Source organism: Guyanagaster necrorhizus, assembly GCF_019112545.1.
Source record: "Guyanagaster necrorhizus MCA 3950 unplaced genomic scaffold BT62scaffold_46, whole genome shotgun sequence".
NCBI lineage: Eukaryota > Fungi > Basidiomycota > Agaricomycetes > Agaricales > Physalacriaceae > Guyanagaster > Guyanagaster necrorhizus.
Window position 1 is genome coordinate 2,222 of NW_025064925.1, and position 21,412 is coordinate 23,633.

Genomic DNA, 21,412 nt, shown 5'->3' on the forward strand with positions numbered 1-21,412 from the left:
GGACAAATCGAAGTGCTAACCTCCCGGGCCACATACCAAGTGACTGCCCTAATCGACAGTGGCTGTACAGGGAGCTCAATTAATCGAGCTTTCGTTGACAAGCATCAGCTCCTGACCAGGGTAACAGCGGCCCCGATACCAGTATACAATGCCGACGGGACAAAAAATCAGGCTGGTTCCATCACGGAGTTCGTCGAACTCAGGTTAACCATCGGGGATCACTCTGAACGAATCGACTTGGCAGTGACAGATCTCGGAATGAAAGAGCTCTTCCTCAGTCATGATTGGTTGATCTGCCATAACCCGCTGATCAATTGAAAGACCGGTCGAATCACCTTTGCCAGGTGCAGATGCAGGAAGATCCCATTCGAACTACCGGATGAAGACCCTGAGGACCGGTGGGATGAGGAGATGGAAGATGGGGAGACCATACTCGCAGTAGATCTCCAGAAGGAGATCCACATATGAGCCATTCATCATGCGAATGACTTGGCCACTAAAGCGAACCAAGGGAAGGACGAAAAGACATTCGAAGAGATGGTACCCGAATGGGCAAGGGACTACAAAGATCTCTTTGAAAAAGAGAGCTTTGACGAGCTGCCAGCTCCAAAGCCCTGGGATCATGCAATCGAACTAATCCCTAACGCCAGCGCCAACTTAGATTGCAAAACCTACCCACTCAGCCATCACGAACAGCAGGAGCTTGACAAGTTCCTGGACGAAAATCTATCGAGCAGCAGGATTCGCCCCTCGAAATCCCCCATGGCATCTCCCTTCTTCTTCATCAAAAAGAAGGATGGAAAACTCCGACTGGTCCAAGACTATCGGAAACTTAACAAGATGACCATCAAAAACTGGTATCCGTTACCCCTGATCTCGGAATTAATGGACAAGCTATGTGGCGCCAAGTACTACACCAAGCTTGACGTACAATGGGGATATAATAACGTCTGAATCAAGGAAGGAGACGAGTGGAAGGCTGCATTTCATACCAACCGGGGACTATTCGAACCAACAGTGATGTTCTTCAGGCTTACAAATTCCCCAGCTACCTTCCAATGGATGATGAACAATATCTTTAAAGATCTCATCTCCACCGGGAAGGTAACAATCTACCTCGATGACATTCTGATCATGTCCAAGACGAAAGGGGAACATCGTGACCTAGTACGGAAGGTACTATCCCTGATGAGGAAGCACAAACTATTCCTCAAGGCAGAGAAGTGCGAGTTCGAGGTACTAGAGACAGAATACCTCGGAGTAATCATCAGCGAAGGGAGCATCCAGATGGACCTGGTAAAAGTAGCAGGGGTCACCGAGTGGCCGGAACCCAACAAGAAAAAAGAATTACAGTCATTCCTTGGGTTCACAAACTTTTACCGGTGATTCATTCATGACTACAGCAAAATCGTCCACCCAATGACACAGCTAACGGGCAACGCATCCTGGAATTGGGGGCCCTCTCAACAAAACGCCTTTAATGACCTCAAAAGACGACTGGTGGAAGACGTTGTATTGGCCATCCCAACCCATGAAGGAAAGTTCAGAGTAGAGGCCGATTCGAGCGAGGGGGCAATAGGAGCCATCCTCTCCCAGGAGCAGGATGGGAAATGGCGACCCATAGCTTTCCTCTCCAAAGCCTTAACCGTCACGGAACGAAACTATGAGATTTACGACAAAGAATTACTCGCCATCATGCTTGCCCTGGAAGAATGGCGGCATTATCTTATCGGGGCTGAAGAAATATTTGAGGTCTGGACAGACCACCAAAATCTACGATATTTCCGACAGCCACAGAAACTCAATCAACGACAAGCTCATTGGGTAACAGAGCTCAGCCAATACCAGTACACCCTACACCATAAAGCAGGGACGGCAAACAAGAAAGCCGACTTGCTGAGCCGGCGATCAGATCACGATCAGGGGCAAACTGATAACGAAGGAGTAACACTGTTGAGGCCGGAACACTTCCGAGCCATGATAATGCCAACAGAGGAGGAGATACACGAACGGATCAAAAGCGCGACAAGAGATAGCCACAAGTGGGATCAACGGGTGGCCCCTTCGCTCAACCACGAACGAGGAATGACAAAAGAAGGAGGTCTAATCCGCTACGATGGACGTATCTACATCCCCCAAGACCAACAACTGCATGGCGAAATCATCGCCACCTGCCACGACCACATAACGGCGGGACACCCAGGCATTGCCAAAACCAAAGAACTTGTCCTATGGGAATATTGGTGGCCGAAAATGGGAAATGATGTAGCGACATACGTAAAAGCTTGTGAGGCCTGCCAGCGAGGGAAGTCCTCCACACAAGCCCGAGCAGCACCGCTACACCCTAATGAAATACCCTCCTCCCCATGGACACATATCTCCGTCGACATGATCACCAGCCTATCCGAGTGTAACGGGTACGATGCAATCCTGATTATTGTAGACCGATTCTCCAAGGCAATCATCCCAATTCCATGTTCCACGGAATTAAACTCTGAGGGATGGGCCAAGATCCTATGAGATGAAGTATATGCCAAGCACGGAATGCCCCAAGTCATCATTTCAGACAGGGGTCCCCAATTTGTTTCAAAATTCATTACAGACTTATACCGCATTCTCAACATCAAACAAAACGCGTCCACAGCCTATCACCCTCAAACCGATGGGCAAACGGAGCACATGAACCAAGAAGTCGAAAAGTATTTACGACTCTTCATCAATTACCGGCAGGATGATTGGACCGAATGGCTTGCGCTTGCAGCCTTCCAACATAACAACCGTATACACTCTGCTACGGGAAAAACCCCATTTTTCATAAACCATGGTCATCACCTGCACGTGACTCAAACAAATCATCTCCGGACGACTACACCAGCATCATCTAATTTTGCAGCAGATATGGACCGAATTCATAATGAGACAAAAACAGCTCTCGAAAAAGCGGCAGCAACAATGAAAAAGAATTACGATAAACATCAGCGCCAGAGCCATGTATACCAACCAAACGACAAAGTATGGTTGGATACCACAAACCTGCACTTGCCACGTCCCAAAAAGAAACTCGATGACAAGCGCACAGGCCCTTTCACGATCATAAAAATCGTCAGACCAAGCACATACAAATTGCGCCTGCCACAAATGTGGAAGATTCACGATGTCTTCAACGAAACACTATTAACCCCATACATCGCGCCAGCATTCCCAAACCAACAACGACCGCCTCCCCCACCACCGGACTTGATTGACGATGAGGAACACTTTGAAATTGATCAAGTCCTAGACCATAAACTCTGATGGGTCAAGGCAAAAGGAGGCGGCATGACAACCACGGTGGACTACCTGGTCAGCTGGAAGGGGTATGGTCCAGAATCTAATCAGTGGGTCAACGAGAAATATATGAATGTGGATACAGCCATACACGACTATGAATTATCCCTTAATTAAACCATCGGGACGATGGTCTTAACGAGGGGGTAATGTTACGATTTTCCCATTTCTTTTTCTTTTTCTACTCCTATTCACACTTAGTCATAGCACGAGACCATGGGAAAGGCTTAGTAAGCACAGCTGAGCTGCCTAGATACAATGATGCTCGACGATGCACAATTACCTTGTTATGTACAACAACGATGCTCAAGGACAACAGGCACCATGGACACAAGTCAACACAATAAGTAGTCGTAATATTAGCATTACCTGTACAGTATTTAAGACCGACAGCTCTCGCTGGTATACCCCAGCTTCGAGCTAAAGTTTATAACATACCATCCTACCTCAAGTCTATATCAGACCTTGTATCACACCGCACGGGTATACTCTAGTGAACTCAGGTGATTTCTCGAAGTGCAAAGGAACGCCTGCTTATCACGTGTATCTGTCCATGTGACGCTTGGGCCTAACAGTCAACATCAAATGAAGACATTAAACAATCAATTTTGATGGTAGATCTAGACTATCAATATTTATAGACATGAAAAGTTTTAGAAAGAGTCAGGGGAAGGTTTGGGGCAGATCCTATTGTGAGAAATGTGGGATGAGCATGGTGATGAGCAAAGTATTCACTAATTGAAGAGTCATGTGACTAGCTGATGAGAGTGATATAACATCCTGTCACATAGTAGGACATGGACTTTAATACATATTGACTGATGGTTTGGATTCATCCTTTAAATATTAGATCATACAGAGTCCTTGAAAAACTTCATGCAATGCACTGAAGACAAGTCTGCATATGCAAAACTAGAAATGCATCAGTGTCAAAGACACTGATCATACCTACATCTAAGACAATATACACAAACCCTCAAGTTCATGAGGGTATTCTAATGTGATGAAAGTAGAAGAAACCAATAAAACTAAACTCTCAATATCTCAGTACATGACAAGCAATAGCACTTATATAGTATCTCTATTTCTCTAAGTCCAAAGGCTAGTAAGAGCAAATACATGCAAATACCAGATATTGATATAACTGGTGTATAACCAGAGCATATCAGTCTTTTTCAAACAAGAGGAGGCAAGATATGTCACTGAGCATAAAGGCAAATGTGTTATACAGAATACATGGCTCTGGAGTACAGGCCATCTATATTTTAGCATCTTGTCTCCAATTTGTCTAGCATAACCTGTTGTGGTGCAGTTTGTTTATCTTCTATCATTGAGTATGCTATCTAGGTGCATATATGTTGTACTTTCAATACAGATCAACCAGCTGTTGATTGAAAATCATCTCATTCAGATTTGTAGTGCCTTTATGGTTGGCAATCTCTTGGTATCTTGTTCAGCATGTGAACATGCTTTGACTTACTCATATTGGACTGACATTGTGTATGATTCAGCAAGAGAAAGAAACTGTTCATCATTTATTATTCATAAATTTTCTAATATTCTACTGCAGTTGTTAATCTTTCTCTTTCAGCAAAATCAGACTTGTTCACATTTACTATGCTTGTGGGTAATGGATTTGCCATTCCATGCCAGCATAGCCATCATGATCAGGATCTACAAGTGTATTTATCTGCATAAATAGCAACAAGAACTGGCATTCAACTAGGAAGGAGAATTAAAATACATATTAATGTCAGAAAGCACAATAAAGAGTATATTTTAGGATAGTAGAAGCATAAAGACAGCAAATGAAGATAACTATAGCAAGCCCTGGAATAAAAATATTGATAGCAAGCAAATGGCATAAGCTAAATAGTCCATCTAATGGTAACATTGAGGTAGTGAGATGAATAGAAAGAAAATACAGCTTAGCATCAAAAAGTTCAAGCCATAAGTTCACAGTAAAGACCAACTTCCAGGTGCCACTCAAGTGCCCACTTCACCACCTCAACCCTGCTCCCTCCTCTTAGAGACAAACCAGAGTTGGCTGTACCATTAGAGAGAATCTCACACTGCAATATTGTCCCAATGAAGCCAAAATGGATGTATGCAATGTTCTAGCTCCCAGGTTCAAGGTGTATGAGTATAGATGCTACTTATTGATAGATAGATGATGAAGCAGCACTGGAAGAAAGAGAAGAGAGCTGATATGAGAGAGTAATGAGTTGATAAGGTGGGGGCAGTGGCAGAGAAAACTGGCTGTTGGTGGAAGAGCTGCCACCAATGGTAGATGGGCTCAGCACTGGTGATGGGAATTGTTAAATGTGTTTGATTCTGCAGGTGCTGTATGCTGTTATGTGGAGTGAAGAATAAGCTTGGGGTTGTTGTGGAGCACAATACCACTGTGGGCAGGGACAAGAAGGATCATGTGGGCATTCCAGTTCACCTTTAGAGCGTGTTGAAGCTGAAGTGATGAATGATATGAGCAGTGTCAATGTTCATAGTGGAGGAGCCTGGAGAGGAGTGGAAACCTGCCAGTTGACAGTGGGAGAGAGAATATGTCATTGGGCAGAGTAAGTGGTGCCAGCAAAGAATGCAAAACATCCTCAGGTCCCTTGGTGATTTCACAACCTGACTTGGGTAGGTCAGTTTTCCAGTGGCTACTGCTCTGTATTTTTTTATATGGGTGTTTGATTCATCTGTGCTCAGCAAGTTTGGTGGTATCAATGAAACATTGATATCTCAGTCTATAGTCAAAGCACATAAGGTGCTTGACTTTGGGGCTGAGATATCAGTGGTAAGTACAGCTATTATGGAAAAGGGAGCATTGGATGACTCACTGCTTGGCCTGAATGTCAGCTTTTAGGTTACTGAGCTACCCACTTGTACTCCTCCTGCTTTATTGTGTGATTGGACAAGCTGGAGCTACCTTCCGGAGTGTAGTGCTTACCCTGATCAGGGAATGAAAGTTAGTTGTGGAAGTAGATTGCTATTGTGATGACCAAGAGCAGGCTGTTGGAGTGGCAACCTGACTCAGTGATTAGACAAGGATATTTTTTGTTGGAAACCTCGTCAGAGAAGGAGGAAAGAACTAAAAGATTACTGACTGTATTTCTAAAGCCTCGCCTGTGAGACGAGTCTTTTTTTGCTGCTGGATGTCGTGCCGCCTTGTCATTTTCACCTTGCATCCAGAGTACGTGCAGGGATCGATCTGTGGGTTCTTGGCTTGAAGGCGCTGGAATAAAATAAATGTACGTAAATAAATAGGCGTAACAGTGAAAATAAATTGTCTGACCGTCATAGAAGGGATCCAGAAGCGAACATAGGTGGGGGAAAACAACAGAGGGTCTTCTTGCAACGATGCAAGTTGAAGAAAGACTTTAAACTTTGTAACCTGTGAACCAGTTCTGGATCGAGATTTTCAGCCACGTTCTCTCGCGGAAAGATGCCGCAACGGCTCATTGCACGATAATCAAGATGAGAGCCAGACAGAACTCGTCAGGAACAAGGTCCGGCGTTGTCTTTGTTCTGTGAGCGGACACGGGTACTGATGAACCTGCATCTCCATAAATGTATAGCACTATGTTTTTCCCATTCCTCTAGCCTGGTTTTTGACCTATGGACTCCGATACTTATGACGGCAGGCAGAACGAAACCCACTACGGGACGCGAAATAGGGAAAACTCAGGAGTATGAATGAAAAGAATGTACCTGGGTCGGTAATATAAATAAGTAAAACGTCGGCTCAGAACGTGTCTAGTTCAACAGAAACTTAGAAAGGTAGTGATGCTCAAGGGAAGCCAAGGAACGGCGTGCAACAAGATTTGATGGTGTCCCGAAATGGCAAGGCTCTGGGCTCGCCCTCTTACCACCACCTACCCGCACCTTTACGCGTTGTTACCACCTATTCGACCACATCCAAGCTATCATAGGTGCATAATCATAGCAGGAATATTTTAATACGGCTGGCTCGACTGTCGTCGCGGCGCAGACGACCAATTGGCCCAACGACGAATTCACCTTCGAGTTTAATTTTCGTGGATACGGTTGTATGCGTCTTCTTGGGCAACCTAGGATGACTTCTGAAGAATGCTGGTGTGCCATGCTCGCAGTTTTGCTTGATGCTAGCTGACCCTTTGCTTCTCAGAAACGCCGTTCAGAGGTCGAGACTGGCGAGCAATTTATGCGCCATGAGCGTCATGCTCATTGAGCAGTATGTTCAAACTCGGTCTAGACCGATTCTTCTGCTGGAAAGAACTGAACAGTATCCCATTGGCATTATCGAAGTCAACGCTGTTATCATCTCTGAAGTTACGCTCGATTCTTGAAGGACAAAGAGAGATCACGGTCGGAGAAGAAGTAGCAGAGAGCCTTGGTATCTTCGCCACGTTCGTCACTGTTGCATCCTCACCCAGAACGGTGTACGCTCATCATCCTGACGCGTATACTCACGGCTTATGATCTCTCTCACCAGTCCGATGTGCAGACCACCTCGGTTCTTTGGTATGAGCGCCGTCGCGCCTCTTCGAAGCTTCTATGACCTCCGTGATTCTCGGTGACTAATTTATGATACCAGGAGTAGTGAGTGAGCGTTATTTCTTTCCTGTCGTGGGGTCATGCTAATGCTTACCTACAGCCCTTGTCGCTGAAGACGAAATTTTGCCTACAGTAGTCGGACCAACAGCATGTCTCGCTTCCACTGCCAAAAACCCGTCAAGATTTAAAGCCCAGTACAGTTCTACAATACTACGAGCAGATGAAGACCCTGACTATTATCCATTATCGCCCAGCTCAACACTTCCCCAATTTCTCTGTCCCCTTCACAGGCCATGGTGATTTCTACCGCGGGCACAAAATCTTAAACCTTATTCGCGATGGTACCGACACTTGTCTTACCTCTTGGGAGGTTTTATGTTAGCGTGCTATTATGAACGAGTGAGATGCTTGAAAGGGCGTGATGCGACAAGGGCCGGACTCCTGGGAATGCCTCCAGACATTTTTGACGCATTGGCACGAGCCAAGGCTTGTTAATATGGTGCTGCAGATAGCACGCGTAAGGATGAGCAGAGTCTTCATAGCGGAAGCAAAGGCGACGGCGATTGATCGGGAAAGTACCCCCGCGGAGCCTGAACGTGTTGGTGTGTCGATCCTGTTTTCCATCTATCAAAGTGACTAATTGGTTGCTTAATGATACCGAAACTGAACCGTTATCAACCTTTGCGGGGGACTAATGGCGCTCTTGTGAAACAATCGCTCTGTCAGCGTTTCAGGATGAATTGATGTAGTCAGCGATCGCCCTGGCAATGGCACATCACCATTTGGAGAGGGCGCTAATGGATGACGAGGAAGAACTGGCCTTGACTATGATCCGCCATCCCTTGGCTTGCCACTACGTCTTGCCATAGTCTTTGCGAAAGTGGGTACAGCTATTAGCCTTTAAGCTATCATTCTTGCTGATCTCCTCTGGCTGCAGGAGAATTTCCAAATGGCCTCACCAGCGAAAGTCCAAAAGGAGCCGCTTCATTGGTTTAGCCTCAGCGATGAAATTTCAAAATCAGACCAGGCAAAGATAGTGAGTTGGCAGAAATCATACAAGGAAGCCCGACAGTAACAGAATTACAGGTCAAGGATGCGCATTGCCGATATCAGAGTCTTACCGAGGTTACCATTTCCGTTATTGACGAGATCGACACAACAGAGTTGCCCTCCAAGTGTTAGAGCAGCATGTTTACACTGGTGGAAAGCCGGTCATCCCATAATCTCTCGCTGACACTCCCTGTGCCAGCCTCGGGGTTGATGGGCTCCTAGAGAGGCTCAATACCGCACTCGGCACCTCCTATACCCTGGACTCCCCATCTCTGTCCTCCCGTTTCTCCAAAAAGTTCTGCTCTGCCCTTCGAATCCCTCACACATCATCTTTGTACTTGATTCTGAGATCCTGCACTACTAGCAACTACGACTTTGGCATCGCATACGCCCGTCTCCGATGTAGATGGTACGGCGACACAACCCACGTCAAAGATACATGGCGTTCCCACGAATCCCGAGACAAGGCGATATGAAAGGTCGTGCAGATCAATAAGCGCATCACTAGCTCCTCCGTACCTCCTCGATACCTTTGGGACCTGTATATCAATCGGGTCGTTCCGTGGTGGATTGCGTACGAATGGCACTGGGGCGTATCACATGCTTGGATGGATGAGAAGGACCGCGTCAGTGTATGGTCCCCCACCAATGGACGGGCATGGCCCGTGCCCATCCCTAAAGACGCAGATTTCAACCTCATTCGCATCGAGCTGCTCAATCTTGGAGCAGAGTAGGTATGGCTGGACGTGCTCTGTTCGAGGCAGGCCGGCGGGCCGAGCGAGGATCTGCGTGCGAAAGAGTGGGAGCTGGACTTTCCTACCATTGGGAGTGTGTACCTGATGTCCAGACAGGTGGTGTGCTACTTTAGCGGACTGGGGAGGCCGTTGAGTTTAAACATTGACCTAGAGGTGATCGGAGCTGGTTTAGGAGCGCGTGGACGCTGTAGGACATGAAGGAGGACTATATTATTGGTGGGAAAACAAGCGGTGAAAGAAGTGCGGAGGAATATAAGCAGATAATGCTCCAGCAGCTGTCGGTGCTCAGGACCATCACCGGTACAGGCAACAAAAGTGTGCTCGACGTCCTGTCGTATATGCAGAAACTTGCCTCGACGAATCCCGTGGATAGGATCGCGGGGATGACGTATCTCGTATCTACGAATAAGATACTGGCGTACTACGAGAAACGGACTGAGGAGGACGCGTGGACGGGGTTGGTAGATGAACTACATGCGCAGCTCCGGGCGGATATGTTCTTCCTTTATCCTAAGCCTGGGGATGGAAATGCACGGTGGAGGCTGTCTTGGAACCAGGCCATGGATGAGGCGCTCCTGCCTAATGAGGACGAGCTCCGCGATCGGGCTCCGTGGGATAACACATACACGGGCCCGTGTATTGAGGAGGGTGAGGTACGGGGATTGGGAGGAGAAGGAGAGCTGGTCGTCGAAGGGGTCTCGCGGCCGTCCAAGATCGTTGCCGACCATGCGTACCCGATACCCTGGGGATCGTACACGCTGATGGGCGGTGAAACTCCTAGTATGATGTTTTGGGTGGTGGGGCGATATAGGAAAGGGATGTTTGAGAAGGTGTCAGTGGTCCGGGTGCTTGATAATGAGGAACGGGAGGCACTGGAGAGATCGGGGGTCGTGAAGGAGAAGATTGAAGTGGGTCTGTGGTGATGGATGTCTGTTTTCGTGTTTCTGGACTCTCTGGAGAGTACGTAACTTCTCTGCTTAAAAACGCCATTCTTTCAAAGGGTGAGATCCGATGTTTTCCTTGTTGCGCCTTCTGATATAGCATCTTCTGATATTTTGGCAAAGACAATGATAATAACCATCGACATCAAAGATCTGACTGTACATGAATCGCTGGCGCGGCATGTACTCGGTCCCGGCTGTCTCTTTATTTCGTGTTAGCATATAAATGCAAACGTGAATTTTCTGTTGTCTCCATAATTTACCGGCAGTAGTTAGTCTCTGAAACTCGATGATCTCATTCTTCTGTACAAAGACTCCGATGCTGGGGGAAACTGTGGCTTACGCTGCGAACTCCAATCAACGCAGAGCCCTAACTCACTGGCGTCCTTGTGCTACGTCTCATATGGACATTTCTGCCACGGATTCTCTTCGGTATGTGACTGCAAAGCATTTCTTCCTTGGCTTTGGTCTATTTTCGCAAGGTAATAACGCCGAATACTTATATCGACGGGTTACAAACGTATCGTTCCAGGAATTCTGGGATAATCACTGGAGGGGATGTGCTCATCCCTATGAATCTGCCGCCCATGGTTATGATGATGATATCCATGGGCGCAGAGAAGTGAAAAATGCGGTTATAGCTTTGTGATTACAGAGGAATCTTACTTGATTCTATCGCACGAAACCTATCACCTCCGAAGTCTTCGGACCCCCACCGCAGTATCGAAGTCAAACTTTCTTCCAGTTACTGACCACCGCTAGGACAGAAAAACGCTTCATTGACTATATTAACGGAAGGTTGTAAATTAAGAATTTGTATTATTAGGAGTCCTTGGGTCTATCTCCTGAAATTATGGTTTGTATGTGATTGACTCTTGCTTCGTCTCGGCGAAGACTTCGGAATTCCTCTTGGTGGGCTTCGACATTGTCGGTGCGCGTGTCGGCGATCCTAGGTAGTCCTATCTCCATATTTGTAACAGTTTCTTCAGCGGTGGAACGCTGCCATCTAATACTCTTGGTGCGTGCTCCGGTGGTATCTCGACGAGACTGTCCTCGACTGACGCCTATGATGATCATAGAGAACTAAGGGATCTTGTCAACTTCACGCTGCGCGGCTGCCGAAGATAAGATACCTACGACGATGCCAATAGTAGGGCACTGGATGTCAAAGAGCAAGTAGGAAATGTAGCTTTCGAAACCCATAATGATTATTTGGGTTATGAGGACAGTGGTATAAACAGCGGCTAGGGAGGATTTATTAAGTATCAAAGACGGGATATGAGATATTCACATGGAAGCTAACCAGATTCTACGCCGAGAGCTATGACACCACTCAAGGGGTCAAGACCTTCTCTCGTCTCGTAGGATACATTACGGCGTGCCACCCAGATGCGAAAGGAGGAAGAGCATTAGTATGACGATTGGCAGTGCTTATAGATGCAAATGAGGTTAGCCGCCAGTGTCGCAGCAGCGAATGCAGTCGTTACATGAAGCAAATATCGAAAAGTCGAAGAAGAATTCGCCATGACGACCAAGAAGTAAATTCCCATTGCTGAGGAAGGCGAAAGATTAGACAAATCCTGAGGACTCAATAGTATTCCTTACCAATGTCCGCGGCAAAGAGTAGCAGAGGGATAACTATTATCAGATTTTTCTGCATCCAGACGATATATGTGCGGTAGACCTATTTCAGTGTGAATTAGCTCCTTGCTGGAAACGAATAAAATTGCAGGAGTCCTACAAGGAAGGCATCGGCGACGATTGTGGTCAGGACCCATGGCGTATTTTCGACGAGGCTCCAGGCGGACCAGGGCGGATGTAAATTGAGAACGCCATACGTGCCTACGTGAAATATACCGATCATAGTGCCAATAATAGTTGCCATACAGCGCTGGAAACAACCTCAGAAACTCGCAGACGAGATGAGATACAGAACGAACCCAAGTTATAAGAAAGAACAAAGCAACATGGGTACCTAGGAGGTACATGTGCGACCGCTTTGTTTTGTAGCGGTGATACAGAACCACGCTACAATAATAGGCGATCACAGTCTATAGGCCGGATTATGCGCAGTGGTCATCGTTCATGGAGAGAAGTGGAAGAAGTGCTGGTGGCCATTCATGTCAGTATCAATGTCCACGGAGAATACTTAGCCATGTGTGATGATCTTCGATCGACTCAAAACTTCACGAGTACGAATCAGTCCTCGGCCGATCCCAGTGATAGAAATGTAGTACAAGATCATGTTTGGCGCCAGATCGGGCAAATTTATTCCTAATTCATTGGGCAACTTAACAATTATTATTGCTTAGAATATATATGAGTATCTAAGTCTATATAACTTGAAAGAATTACGGTTTGTATCCTGATGACTCAAAATTCGTCTTCGTCGAGACTTTGGGGCCCTCGTGCTGAGCTTCGACATCGCTACGCGTGACGTTGATTGTCTGGAGCCTGATCTGTACACTTTCTTCCGTGCTGGAATGGCGCCATGCAATAGTACCATCGGTACTTTCGCTGGTATCTCCCTGCGCTTGTCCTCGACTGACGCGAATAATGATCATCGAGAACTAAGAGATTGAGTAAACTTCAAAATGTAGAGAAAAATAGCCGGGGGTACATACGACAATGCCGATAATAGGGGACTGGATGTCGAAGAGCACGTCGTAAACGGCGCTGCCGACACCCAGAGCGATAATTTCCGCTATAAGTACAACAGTGTAAATAGCGGCTAATATGGTGCTTAATGAGCATCACGGTCAGAAGATGTGAGGTTTACATTTGGAAACCTACCAGATTCTACGATGAGCTTTACGACACCACTCAAGGGGTCGAGACCTTCTCTTGTCAAGCCGGACATGTTGCTGCGTACCCTCCAGATGCGAAGCGAAATAAGAACTGCCCAGGGAAAACGTATGAGATGAGCATTAGTATGGCACCAGGCAATGCGCACCGGTGCAAATCAGGTTAGCCGCCAAAGTCGCCGCGGCAAAGGCAGCCGTCAGATGGATCAAGTGTGCAAGAGTCGTCTTGGAACTCGCCATGCCGACTAAGAGGAAAATTGCCGCTCCTGCGTAAGGCCAAAGATTAGACAAAGCTTGATAATTGAACACTATTCCTCACCAAAATCCACGACAAAAAGTAATAGAGGAATGGCTACTATGAGATAATTCTGCGACCAGACGATGTACGTGCGATAAACCTGTTTCGGCAGGAGTTAGCCACCCACAAAAACGACGAGGATGTTGGGACTCTTACAATGAAGGCATCTGCAACGATTACGCTCATGATCCACGGCGTGTTTTCAACGAGACTCCAGGCAGACCAAGTCGGGTGTAAATTTATAGTGCCATCCGGGGATATGTGGAATATGCCGTGGAGACTACGAGCCATGTTTGCTATACAGCGCTGAAGCAACCTCAACAACTCGCAGACGAGATGAGAAGTGGAACGAACCCAATTTATCAGAAGAAACAGAGCAATATGGGTGCCCAGGAGGTACATGTGCAACCGCTTTATTTTGTAGCGGTGATACATGACGACGCTACAATGATAGGCGACCACATTATACGCGCCTAGAGGATATATTCAATATAAATAACTGAGAGCAAGGATAAAGAAGGGTACCAAACAGGAATGTCGAAAGGTAGGCTCCAATGTAGGCCGCATCGCGAGGAGCGACCATCGTTCATAGGGAGCGCTGGAAGAGTTGCTGATGGCCGTGCATGTCTCACTGTCGCAAAAATTTCCACGGAGGATAGTCATGTGTGATGATCTTCGATCGACTGAATATGGGGACTAGTATCTCATTTCACCAAAATGTATACCGTTCCCAAGAGGACAATGTTCGGAGAGTCGGAAAGCGCAGAGCCTTTGTCGTGAGTCCAATCCGTCTGAAAGGCATGGAATCGAAGAGTGAGTATACTGTATCATTTTCTCGGAAGGCCGTCCACGTCTGACATCCGATAGCGGTTCGGTACTCAAATCCTGATCTCATAATCCTTAAAGGGTTACAGACGTCGAGCACAGCCCGGTAAAATCGGAGAATGTAGACGGTGATAGCAGAACTTCTTCAGAAAGGCAAGTGTGGAAATTGACTTCCTTGCAAGGAAAGGGGATTGAAGCAGTCAATTGGAAAATACGGAATGCAAAGGGAAGGAGAAACCCGAAAACTTCTCCGATCAATCAATCATCATGTAGGTCCAGGTCTGGTCCTCTGCACGTGCTTTATCTTCCCCTCTCTATTCAGTTCACCGGACCGAGGAACAGGAACTGAACGTTGTGAGCAGTCCAAGCTTGCGAGGGCAGCACACATAAGGTGCTGAGTAAGCAAGCGAGCGAGATGTCTCAAACTCTCTCGCTCCAGTGCCAAAATTCGCTACGGCGAAGTCTGCGACTTGTATTCAGTTACTCTCAATGCTTATTTGCTTCATCTCTTCTCTTTCACTGACGCCCCGCTCCGATGGTGCTGCGACTGAAACCTTGGACCCTGGTATATGACTGACGAGAAGCCTTGAAACGATGAGATGGACAAAATGCGAGCGAAGATGAGCAAAGAGGTAATGGAGAGAAACACCAGAAGGGCTCGAAGAAGAAAGGATGTGGAGCAAAAGAGAGGATCTCCGGAATGTCTCAGGATGAAGAAGATGAGTCCGAATTCGTCGTTCAAACTGTGCAGAAAGCTGTCGAAGCCAAAGCGAAGTCTTCATACGGGCCTAGGACTATGGTTCCCTTGGCTCCCTTAGTTTGGCTTCCTGTATCTACCACTTCTATGGGTATTGCGCTTGGAACGATGTTCTTAGACGATAAGACCGAAAGGAATGTCGGGGCTTACAATTCTAATGACGCCACCTTTCACATCGGACCTGCATACAATCACACGTACGCCGTGAACGGCGCGAGCAAGAGATTTAGTGTTCGCGAATCTCGATGTATCCAAAGCCCCTCCGGAGGACAATTTTTCTCGGGCGGATTTCCTGGAGTATTGCAACAAACCTTTGGATCTCTTCTATCTTTGGCGAACAGGACCTGGTCCGATGGTGTATAAACAACTAAAGATAACAACAGGAGGCCCAGTCTAGCGGCGAAGAAAGACCCAGGCGCTCACTGCCTTTCACGAAGACTACAAGGCTTTGCTTGTTCTTCGAATTCGCATGCCACTCTATGTTCCACCCCAAATATCTGTGCCAACTACAGTATGACAACGACATTTTGCCATGCGTGGCCTACAAAATCGTATACAGCCACCATGTTTGAAGATGCAGGTCCTAGCGAGCACAAGCACACAGCTTGTCGCTGATGCTTCGGATTCTTACTAATGACGTCGTACTGCCAGCCTGACATGGAAAGCGATATTTAGGTGCTGCTCACGGTGTCGCTGCAATTCTGTAGATTCCATATGTTTCTTTAATGATGGACTGAATGGCACTCCGCATGATGGTGCTGCAGGATGCCATGGCAATCTTATCTTGAGCACTTGATGTAAGAATTAGACAAGCTAGGCGCTGCTGCTTTCAAACATCCAGAGCTGCGAGAACGTGTACTCGTCAAGCTTTAGGGTCCCTATTTCAGAGTGTTCGTCCACTCGATGTTGGATGATTGGCATGAGGTTCTCAACGAAGAGGTTTTTACCTTCCGAGAACATCTTGCCATCGCTTTCCAATTTCTCAATGACAAGACTTTGACTTCGTATTTGAGACGAGCGAAGGATCAGAGGGTCCGCACTACTACCATTGTTCTACGTGACCAAGCCTAAAAGCAGTTCAAAATGGCTTTCGCGTGATTCTTCCTTGACTCCCTGCTGTCGCTCTACTCTCCTCGAGCTTGTATGCCATCTAACGCGAGTTGGTTCCGGCTCTACGGAGGATACTTCATCCTCCTAATCTTCATCCTCATCCTCCTCCTCGTCGTTCTCGTCGTCATCGTCCTCCTCCTCTTCTTCTCTCCCCACTTCACAGAGAAAAACTCCGCCTCCAAATGGGTCTGGTCAAACAACTGCGCTCTTCTGTGCAGAGCACTCCGCTCAGTAATCACTCCCAAAGTGTGAATCCCGCAGCCAATGCGGATTATCTTGTGGGAGATTTCGAGCGGTACATCGGTAGAAGACCTCAGAAACCGCGTTTTCATGTCCGCCGACCACTATTTCACCAGTATTCTCCATCTTCCTCGCCACTGGCGGACCAATGGCGAGATAAAATCTCAAATCAAAGGTCTTAAAGACGACGCTGTATTCAAGATTCATGAAAAAACCTACGTTACATTATGCAAGAAGCGCAAACCTGGGGAAGTTTTCTGTCATCCCCACGGTTTGATGTGTAACAGCGCGTTCAACTTCTCGGTGCCACTGAAGACTCTGCACTCGGTATTTATTGACAACACGTGAAGCTGGTTGACGGTAGTTCGGGAAAGAACGTCCCTGATACCTTGCATGTTCTTAGCGCCATGTTCACATGAAAGACAAAGGCCCACAGAATAACTTTTCTTGGGCACAAGCAATGCATTGGCAGGAATCCAAGCCTAAGGTATACTATCTCCACGCGGGGACCGATGTTCTAACAGCTGGCAGCAAAGATCCTCAGAGAAAAAGTGCTGGGAAAAACCACCGTACATCGAAACCCTGGGAGCATCCTAACCCCGTAAAGTCGCGCACGAGCTCCGCCTCGAACAAGCGTCGTTCGGAAGATGACACTTGTGTCCGCTCCAAGTATCTACGCTCTGGAACGACGCGCGAAGTTTCGGAGGCCAGGAAAAGGACAGAGCAATCGGCGTCATTCAGTTCTGTAAAAGGGAGCGTGCCAGGAGATGGAACAAAGGAAGAAGCAAAAGAGTCCCGAGCCCGACATGCAATCCGGCTGCAGTGTAGTCGTTACGCCCTCTGCATGCTATCTAGCGCAAGCTTTCCGACGCACTGCATTGGTGCCGTAATAAATTTCGGTGGTTGGATGCCTACTGAGACCTTCTCGATGGGTTCAAACCCTTCTACCATCAGATGGATTTTGATATCAGCCGTGGTCGCCTCATCCAGGGGGCAATTAAGGAAGGTTCCATGCCCTCATTGTGGTCGTTCCTTGCCCCGATGTTCTGTTTGTCTTATGACTCTGAACGTCATTCCCGACGGCGCTCAGAATGTGGACCCTACGAACGCGCAAGTCTTATCGATTGGGTTAAGGCTTACCCCAATTACTTATGATCATACGAGATATATTGCGTGCATATCGAATAGGCAACCTCTTGTAGTATTCAACATATCTTCAAATGGATTAATGACCATGAATTATAATTCTAGGACAGAAGTCGGATTCCAGAGGCATCCGGCTGTACTCGATGCTCTTTGAAAAAGCTTCGAGTGTTTTGGCGGTTGGGGAGCTCGTATCCCTCTGGAATCTCACTCGCGAGGAAAATAAGGATTTCTCTCAACCCCCTTCTTATGTCCGTCAAATTCGGAAACGGCTTGGGTAGCTCCCACTTCGCTCTAGCACCGCTAAGCACGGAGAAGAATCATCGCACTCCCTGAGGCTCTCTATTATCATCGATAAAGATTGATGCAAACCATCTCTATCGCAATACATAATGCGCGTTAAGCATGTTGTTTTAATCTATATCAATGGGAAAACATTAAAGATCAATGCTTGAGGGGGATCCTTGATCAAGAACCAACACCATGTGGGGTTTGGCGTCTTGCCACTTCAGGACTGGCTCAAGGGATTCTGCTCATCAAGACATCGAGCAGAATAAATTAGTCGTTCCTGCACCTTCACCGGTCAGGAGAAACGTCTCGCAGTCTTGATACGTCCCAGATATTCTGGCCAGAGCCACTAACTACCTCTATATAGTAGATAGCCGATGTTCTCCCAGTACCCATCCCTTGGGCTCCCCGGTCTCCTCAAACAGGCTGATTCCTGATATCAATGCCCCATTGATCAGCTCCCCTCTGCCAACAATGGCAAGGACGCAATCATCTCCAGACTCCGGTTCGGCACTAGCCACTGTAATCGTGAGTCCGTGATCAACCAGCAAGTCACGTCACGCAAATCTCATCCAGCATCTTTGCCTCGCGACACCAGACGAGATGAACAGCAACGTACACTGCCTTCAACGCGTCATCGATGGCTTACGCCCTCTCCGTGGACAGACTGGAAGAGTGCCACTCAATCAGGAACTTCATCTCTGCCACCCGGCAACGAGCCGAACAAAGGTAGCTGGCGCTGCACGGTCTTCCTTTGTCCTAGAAAAAACAAAGACAGTCCAAACGAATATAAAAGGCCATTACCAGCCCTAGGTTCCACTCTACCCACCCAGTTAGCCAACCGGTCTTCCACAACCATCTCAACCTTCGTCTCTGCTGGGGTCAAACCAAACAAAAAGCAGAAAGTCTCGGAGACCTCTTTTAGGCCTAAAGTGCGTCGCTTTCTTCTCCCTCATCCTCCGCCCCTGATCTCTCCTTAGGAATCACACCAGGGAGATAGCGATGAGGACCGAGAAGCTTGACGAAAAACTCCTAATCCCACCGAGTTCCTCACAATGCCCTTAGAACTCTCTGACCTTCGATACACAGCCAACCTGCCCACGGCTGAAGACGCTTTCCCCTACAACAAAATCTCCCGCTCCGGAGAAAAACCCCCAATCCTCCCGGCAGGATCTGCTACCCCTTCACCGATGCCGCCTTCCCAAGAGTATACGTACCTTGGAACCACCTCACAGCAGGCTTCCCAGAAGACTTACGAAAGGAAATCGCGGCCTCCCCTGGCTCCTTCATTGCTGTGATCCCCTACGGTGCCCGACCAAAATTCTACTCAGACAACCCAAGAACTGATCTCCTCACGGAATTCCTTGAAGGGTTCGACTTCCCAGACAAGGGCACCATCACGGCTTTATTTCCAGTGAAATCCAAAGAAGAGAGGAAAGGATGTAACAAGGAGGATCACCGCAGCAGGAAGAGCGCGTTCGACAAACCGTGGCCCCTCGTCGTCACCAGTATCTCGGACGACTTCATCAAATTCCTTCTATGGCACCAGTGCTTCGCCGTCCCCTCGCGTGTGGTATGGAATTTTGTCTCGTTCAATCCTAAAGCTCTTGCGTGGGTCATCACCGCCTTCCAAGGGAATGTCGTTCGCGATGATGCCCCCCCCCCCTTCATAGCCGAAGCCCAAGCATGTCTCAAATCGGCAGCCTGGCGTGACATACCTCTACGAAACCTCGTCAAATGCATCACACAAAGCCAGGGTAATTTCGGAAACCCGGTAGAACTCACCGTCTGGATGACTCAACCCTGGGACCTCCTTCGCGCTGAAACAAAGAATCTTGACAATGACAAAGGGCCGGTTTTCATGTTCATGGGTGAACCTATTACCGACGACCTTGATTCCATCGGGCGCTCACGGCCTACATCAGAAGACTCAGGGTTCGTATCAACTATCAACAGCTCCTGAACGTTGACAAGATTATCGGCTACGACTGGTGCAAGAACCCAAACCATCCGAGCCATGTCTGCCCCTTCCCCAGGATTGACCCGGCATGGTATGACTCTACTGCCGATGAACTCCGACCTCGCATGATGAAAGCAGAACCCCCAAAGACCCAAGCCAGAAGCGAAAGGAAGGTAGCGAGAAGTCAGGCATTCGCTCCAAGCGTGGAAGGAACCACGATAACGGTTGGAAAGTTGTCGGGCGTGGTAAAAAGCAGTAGTCCACTTACCATTTAATTGTCACTTAATGTAACATTTTGCCTCGAATAGAGATCCTTTACTTCTGCTTGTTTGATCTCGGTGAGCTTCAAGTTTAAAAGAGCGGAACCAGGGTGAGACTGGAAAAGATGAGAAGTCCGTTAGAGCCATCTAACATTCATCGAAACATCTTCCTGTTCTGATTACTGACAATTTAGTGGAGGTAAGTCGGACTGCTGAGCGGGAAGGGGCGATACAACTGTCTCCAACAGGACCTGATGGAGCCTAAACTGCTTGTGAAGTCTTCCCTCTAACCAGGGGAGATACAATCAAGTGGATTCATCAAATGCTTTTGAGCACAGTTCCAAACCAGTGTGGGACTTGGCTCGGGTCATCACAAACGTCCTTGGTAGCTGTCTCCTAACGGATGAGATTCCTGTATCTGTTAGGACTCTAACAGGCTGATTTGGTCAATTGCCAATGATACCTGCTCCCCTCCCTCCAAAACAAAACAAAAACAAAAATTGAAAAAAGAACTCCAGAGAGCCGGTCGGGTTCGTCAACGTTGTGTCTTCACCCAGAACGTTGTACGTTCGTCATCCTAACGCATCTCCTCGAGGCTTGCAACATTTCTCTCACCAGTCGGACGTGCAGACAACTCGATTCTTCAGTATGAGCGGCGTTGCGCATCTTCGAAGCTTCCATATCATCCACGATTCTTGGGCGGTCACTAGTGTATGATACCAGGAGTGGTGCATCAGCCTTGTTTCTTTCCTGTCTTGGATTTGTGCTAATGCTTCCTTACAGGCAGCGCCACCGAAGCCGCAAAGATGCCTAGAGTTGCTGAACCAACAGCGTGTCTCACTTCCGTCGCTGAAAGCCCGTCCAGATTAAAGGCCCAATACTGCACCCACGATTCTACGGGCATATGAAGACCCTGGCTGTTGCCCAGTTCCTTTCTCTGTATTCACGGATGCTGTATAGAAACGTAGTGCTCGTTATACCACCTTTGGACAGGATCGTGAAGTTCACACCGAACGAAATTTGGATCAAATGCATTGTTTGTCGATGCGTTATTTACTTTCTTTGCAACATAATTCGTCTAGCTTGCCGAGAACGGCAAGGTGGGATTCCTTCGCAGC

At 47.6% G+C, this 21,412-nt stretch overlaps 6 protein-coding genes across 6 annotated transcripts; 3 read left to right on the forward strand and 3 right to left on the reverse strand.

Moving 5' to 3' along the window:
- Window positions 1–7,167: 7,167 nt before the first annotated feature.
- Window positions 7,168–11,235, forward strand: BT62DRAFT_1012412 (uncharacterized protein; the record flags this gene model as incomplete). The annotated part of the gene is made up of 18 exons (XM_043177923.1): window positions 7,168–7,259; window positions 7,319–7,376; window positions 7,440–7,540; window positions 7,593–7,748; window positions 7,802–7,872; window positions 7,904–7,912; window positions 7,964–8,062; window positions 8,118–8,240; window positions 8,295–8,465; window positions 8,673–8,743; window positions 8,801–8,899; window positions 8,950–9,038; window positions 9,113–9,341; window positions 9,402–9,643; window positions 9,674–9,821; window positions 9,860–10,576; window positions 10,886–11,041; window positions 11,092–11,235. 18 exons carry the CDS (start codon window positions 7,168–7,170, stop codon window positions 11,233–11,235), a joined length of 2,775 nt encoding a protein of 924 aa, XP_043034136.1.
- Window positions 11,236–11,431: 196 nt separating this feature from the next.
- Window positions 11,432–11,812, reverse strand: BT62DRAFT_1012413 (uncharacterized protein; the record flags this gene model as incomplete). Its single annotated transcript, XM_043177924.1, has 2 exons — window positions 11,432–11,692; window positions 11,747–11,812. 2 exons carry the CDS (start codon window positions 11,810–11,812, stop codon window positions 11,432–11,434), a joined length of 327 nt encoding a protein of 108 aa, XP_043034137.1.
- A 206-nt stretch (window positions 11,813–12,018) lies between these two features.
- Window positions 12,019–14,294, reverse strand: BT62DRAFT_1080659 (uncharacterized protein; the record flags this gene model as incomplete). The annotated part of the gene is made up of 12 exons (XM_043179598.1): window positions 12,019–12,161; window positions 12,215–12,293; window positions 12,351–12,500; window positions 12,550–12,637; window positions 12,965–13,179; window positions 13,234–13,340; window positions 13,403–13,507; window positions 13,563–13,679; window positions 13,733–13,811; window positions 13,868–14,017; window positions 14,066–14,184; window positions 14,237–14,294. The coding sequence occupies 12 exons, from the start codon at window positions 14,292–14,294 to the stop codon at window positions 12,019–12,021; spliced, it is 1,410 nt and encodes a 469-aa protein (XP_043034138.1).
- A 568-nt stretch (window positions 14,295–14,862) lies between these two features.
- Window positions 14,863–15,767, forward strand: BT62DRAFT_937789 (uncharacterized protein). Its single transcript, XM_043187399.1, has one exon. The coding sequence runs from the start codon at window positions 15,237–15,239 to the stop codon at window positions 15,654–15,656; it is 420 nt and encodes a 139-aa protein (XP_043034139.1). The 5' UTR covers window positions 14,863–15,236; the 3' UTR covers window positions 15,657–15,767.
- A 720-nt stretch (window positions 15,768–16,487) lies between these two features.
- Window positions 16,488–16,850, reverse strand: BT62DRAFT_923840 (uncharacterized protein; the record flags this gene model as incomplete). The annotated part of the gene is made up of 2 exons (XM_043184550.1): window positions 16,488–16,591; window positions 16,643–16,850. The coding sequence occupies 2 exons, from the start codon at window positions 16,848–16,850 to the stop codon at window positions 16,488–16,490; spliced, it is 312 nt and encodes a 103-aa protein (XP_043034140.1).
- A 1,698-nt stretch (window positions 16,851–18,548) lies between these two features.
- Window positions 18,549–20,735, forward strand: BT62DRAFT_997593 (uncharacterized protein; the record flags this gene model as incomplete). Its single annotated transcript, XM_043190661.1, has 8 exons — window positions 18,549–18,602; window positions 18,623–19,006; window positions 19,164–19,287; window positions 19,310–20,009; window positions 20,173–20,279; window positions 20,343–20,372; window positions 20,489–20,493; window positions 20,589–20,735. The coding sequence occupies 8 exons, from the start codon at window positions 18,549–18,551 to the stop codon at window positions 20,733–20,735; spliced, it is 1,551 nt and encodes a 516-aa protein (XP_043034141.1).
- Between the last annotated feature and the right edge of the window lie 677 nt (window positions 20,736–21,412).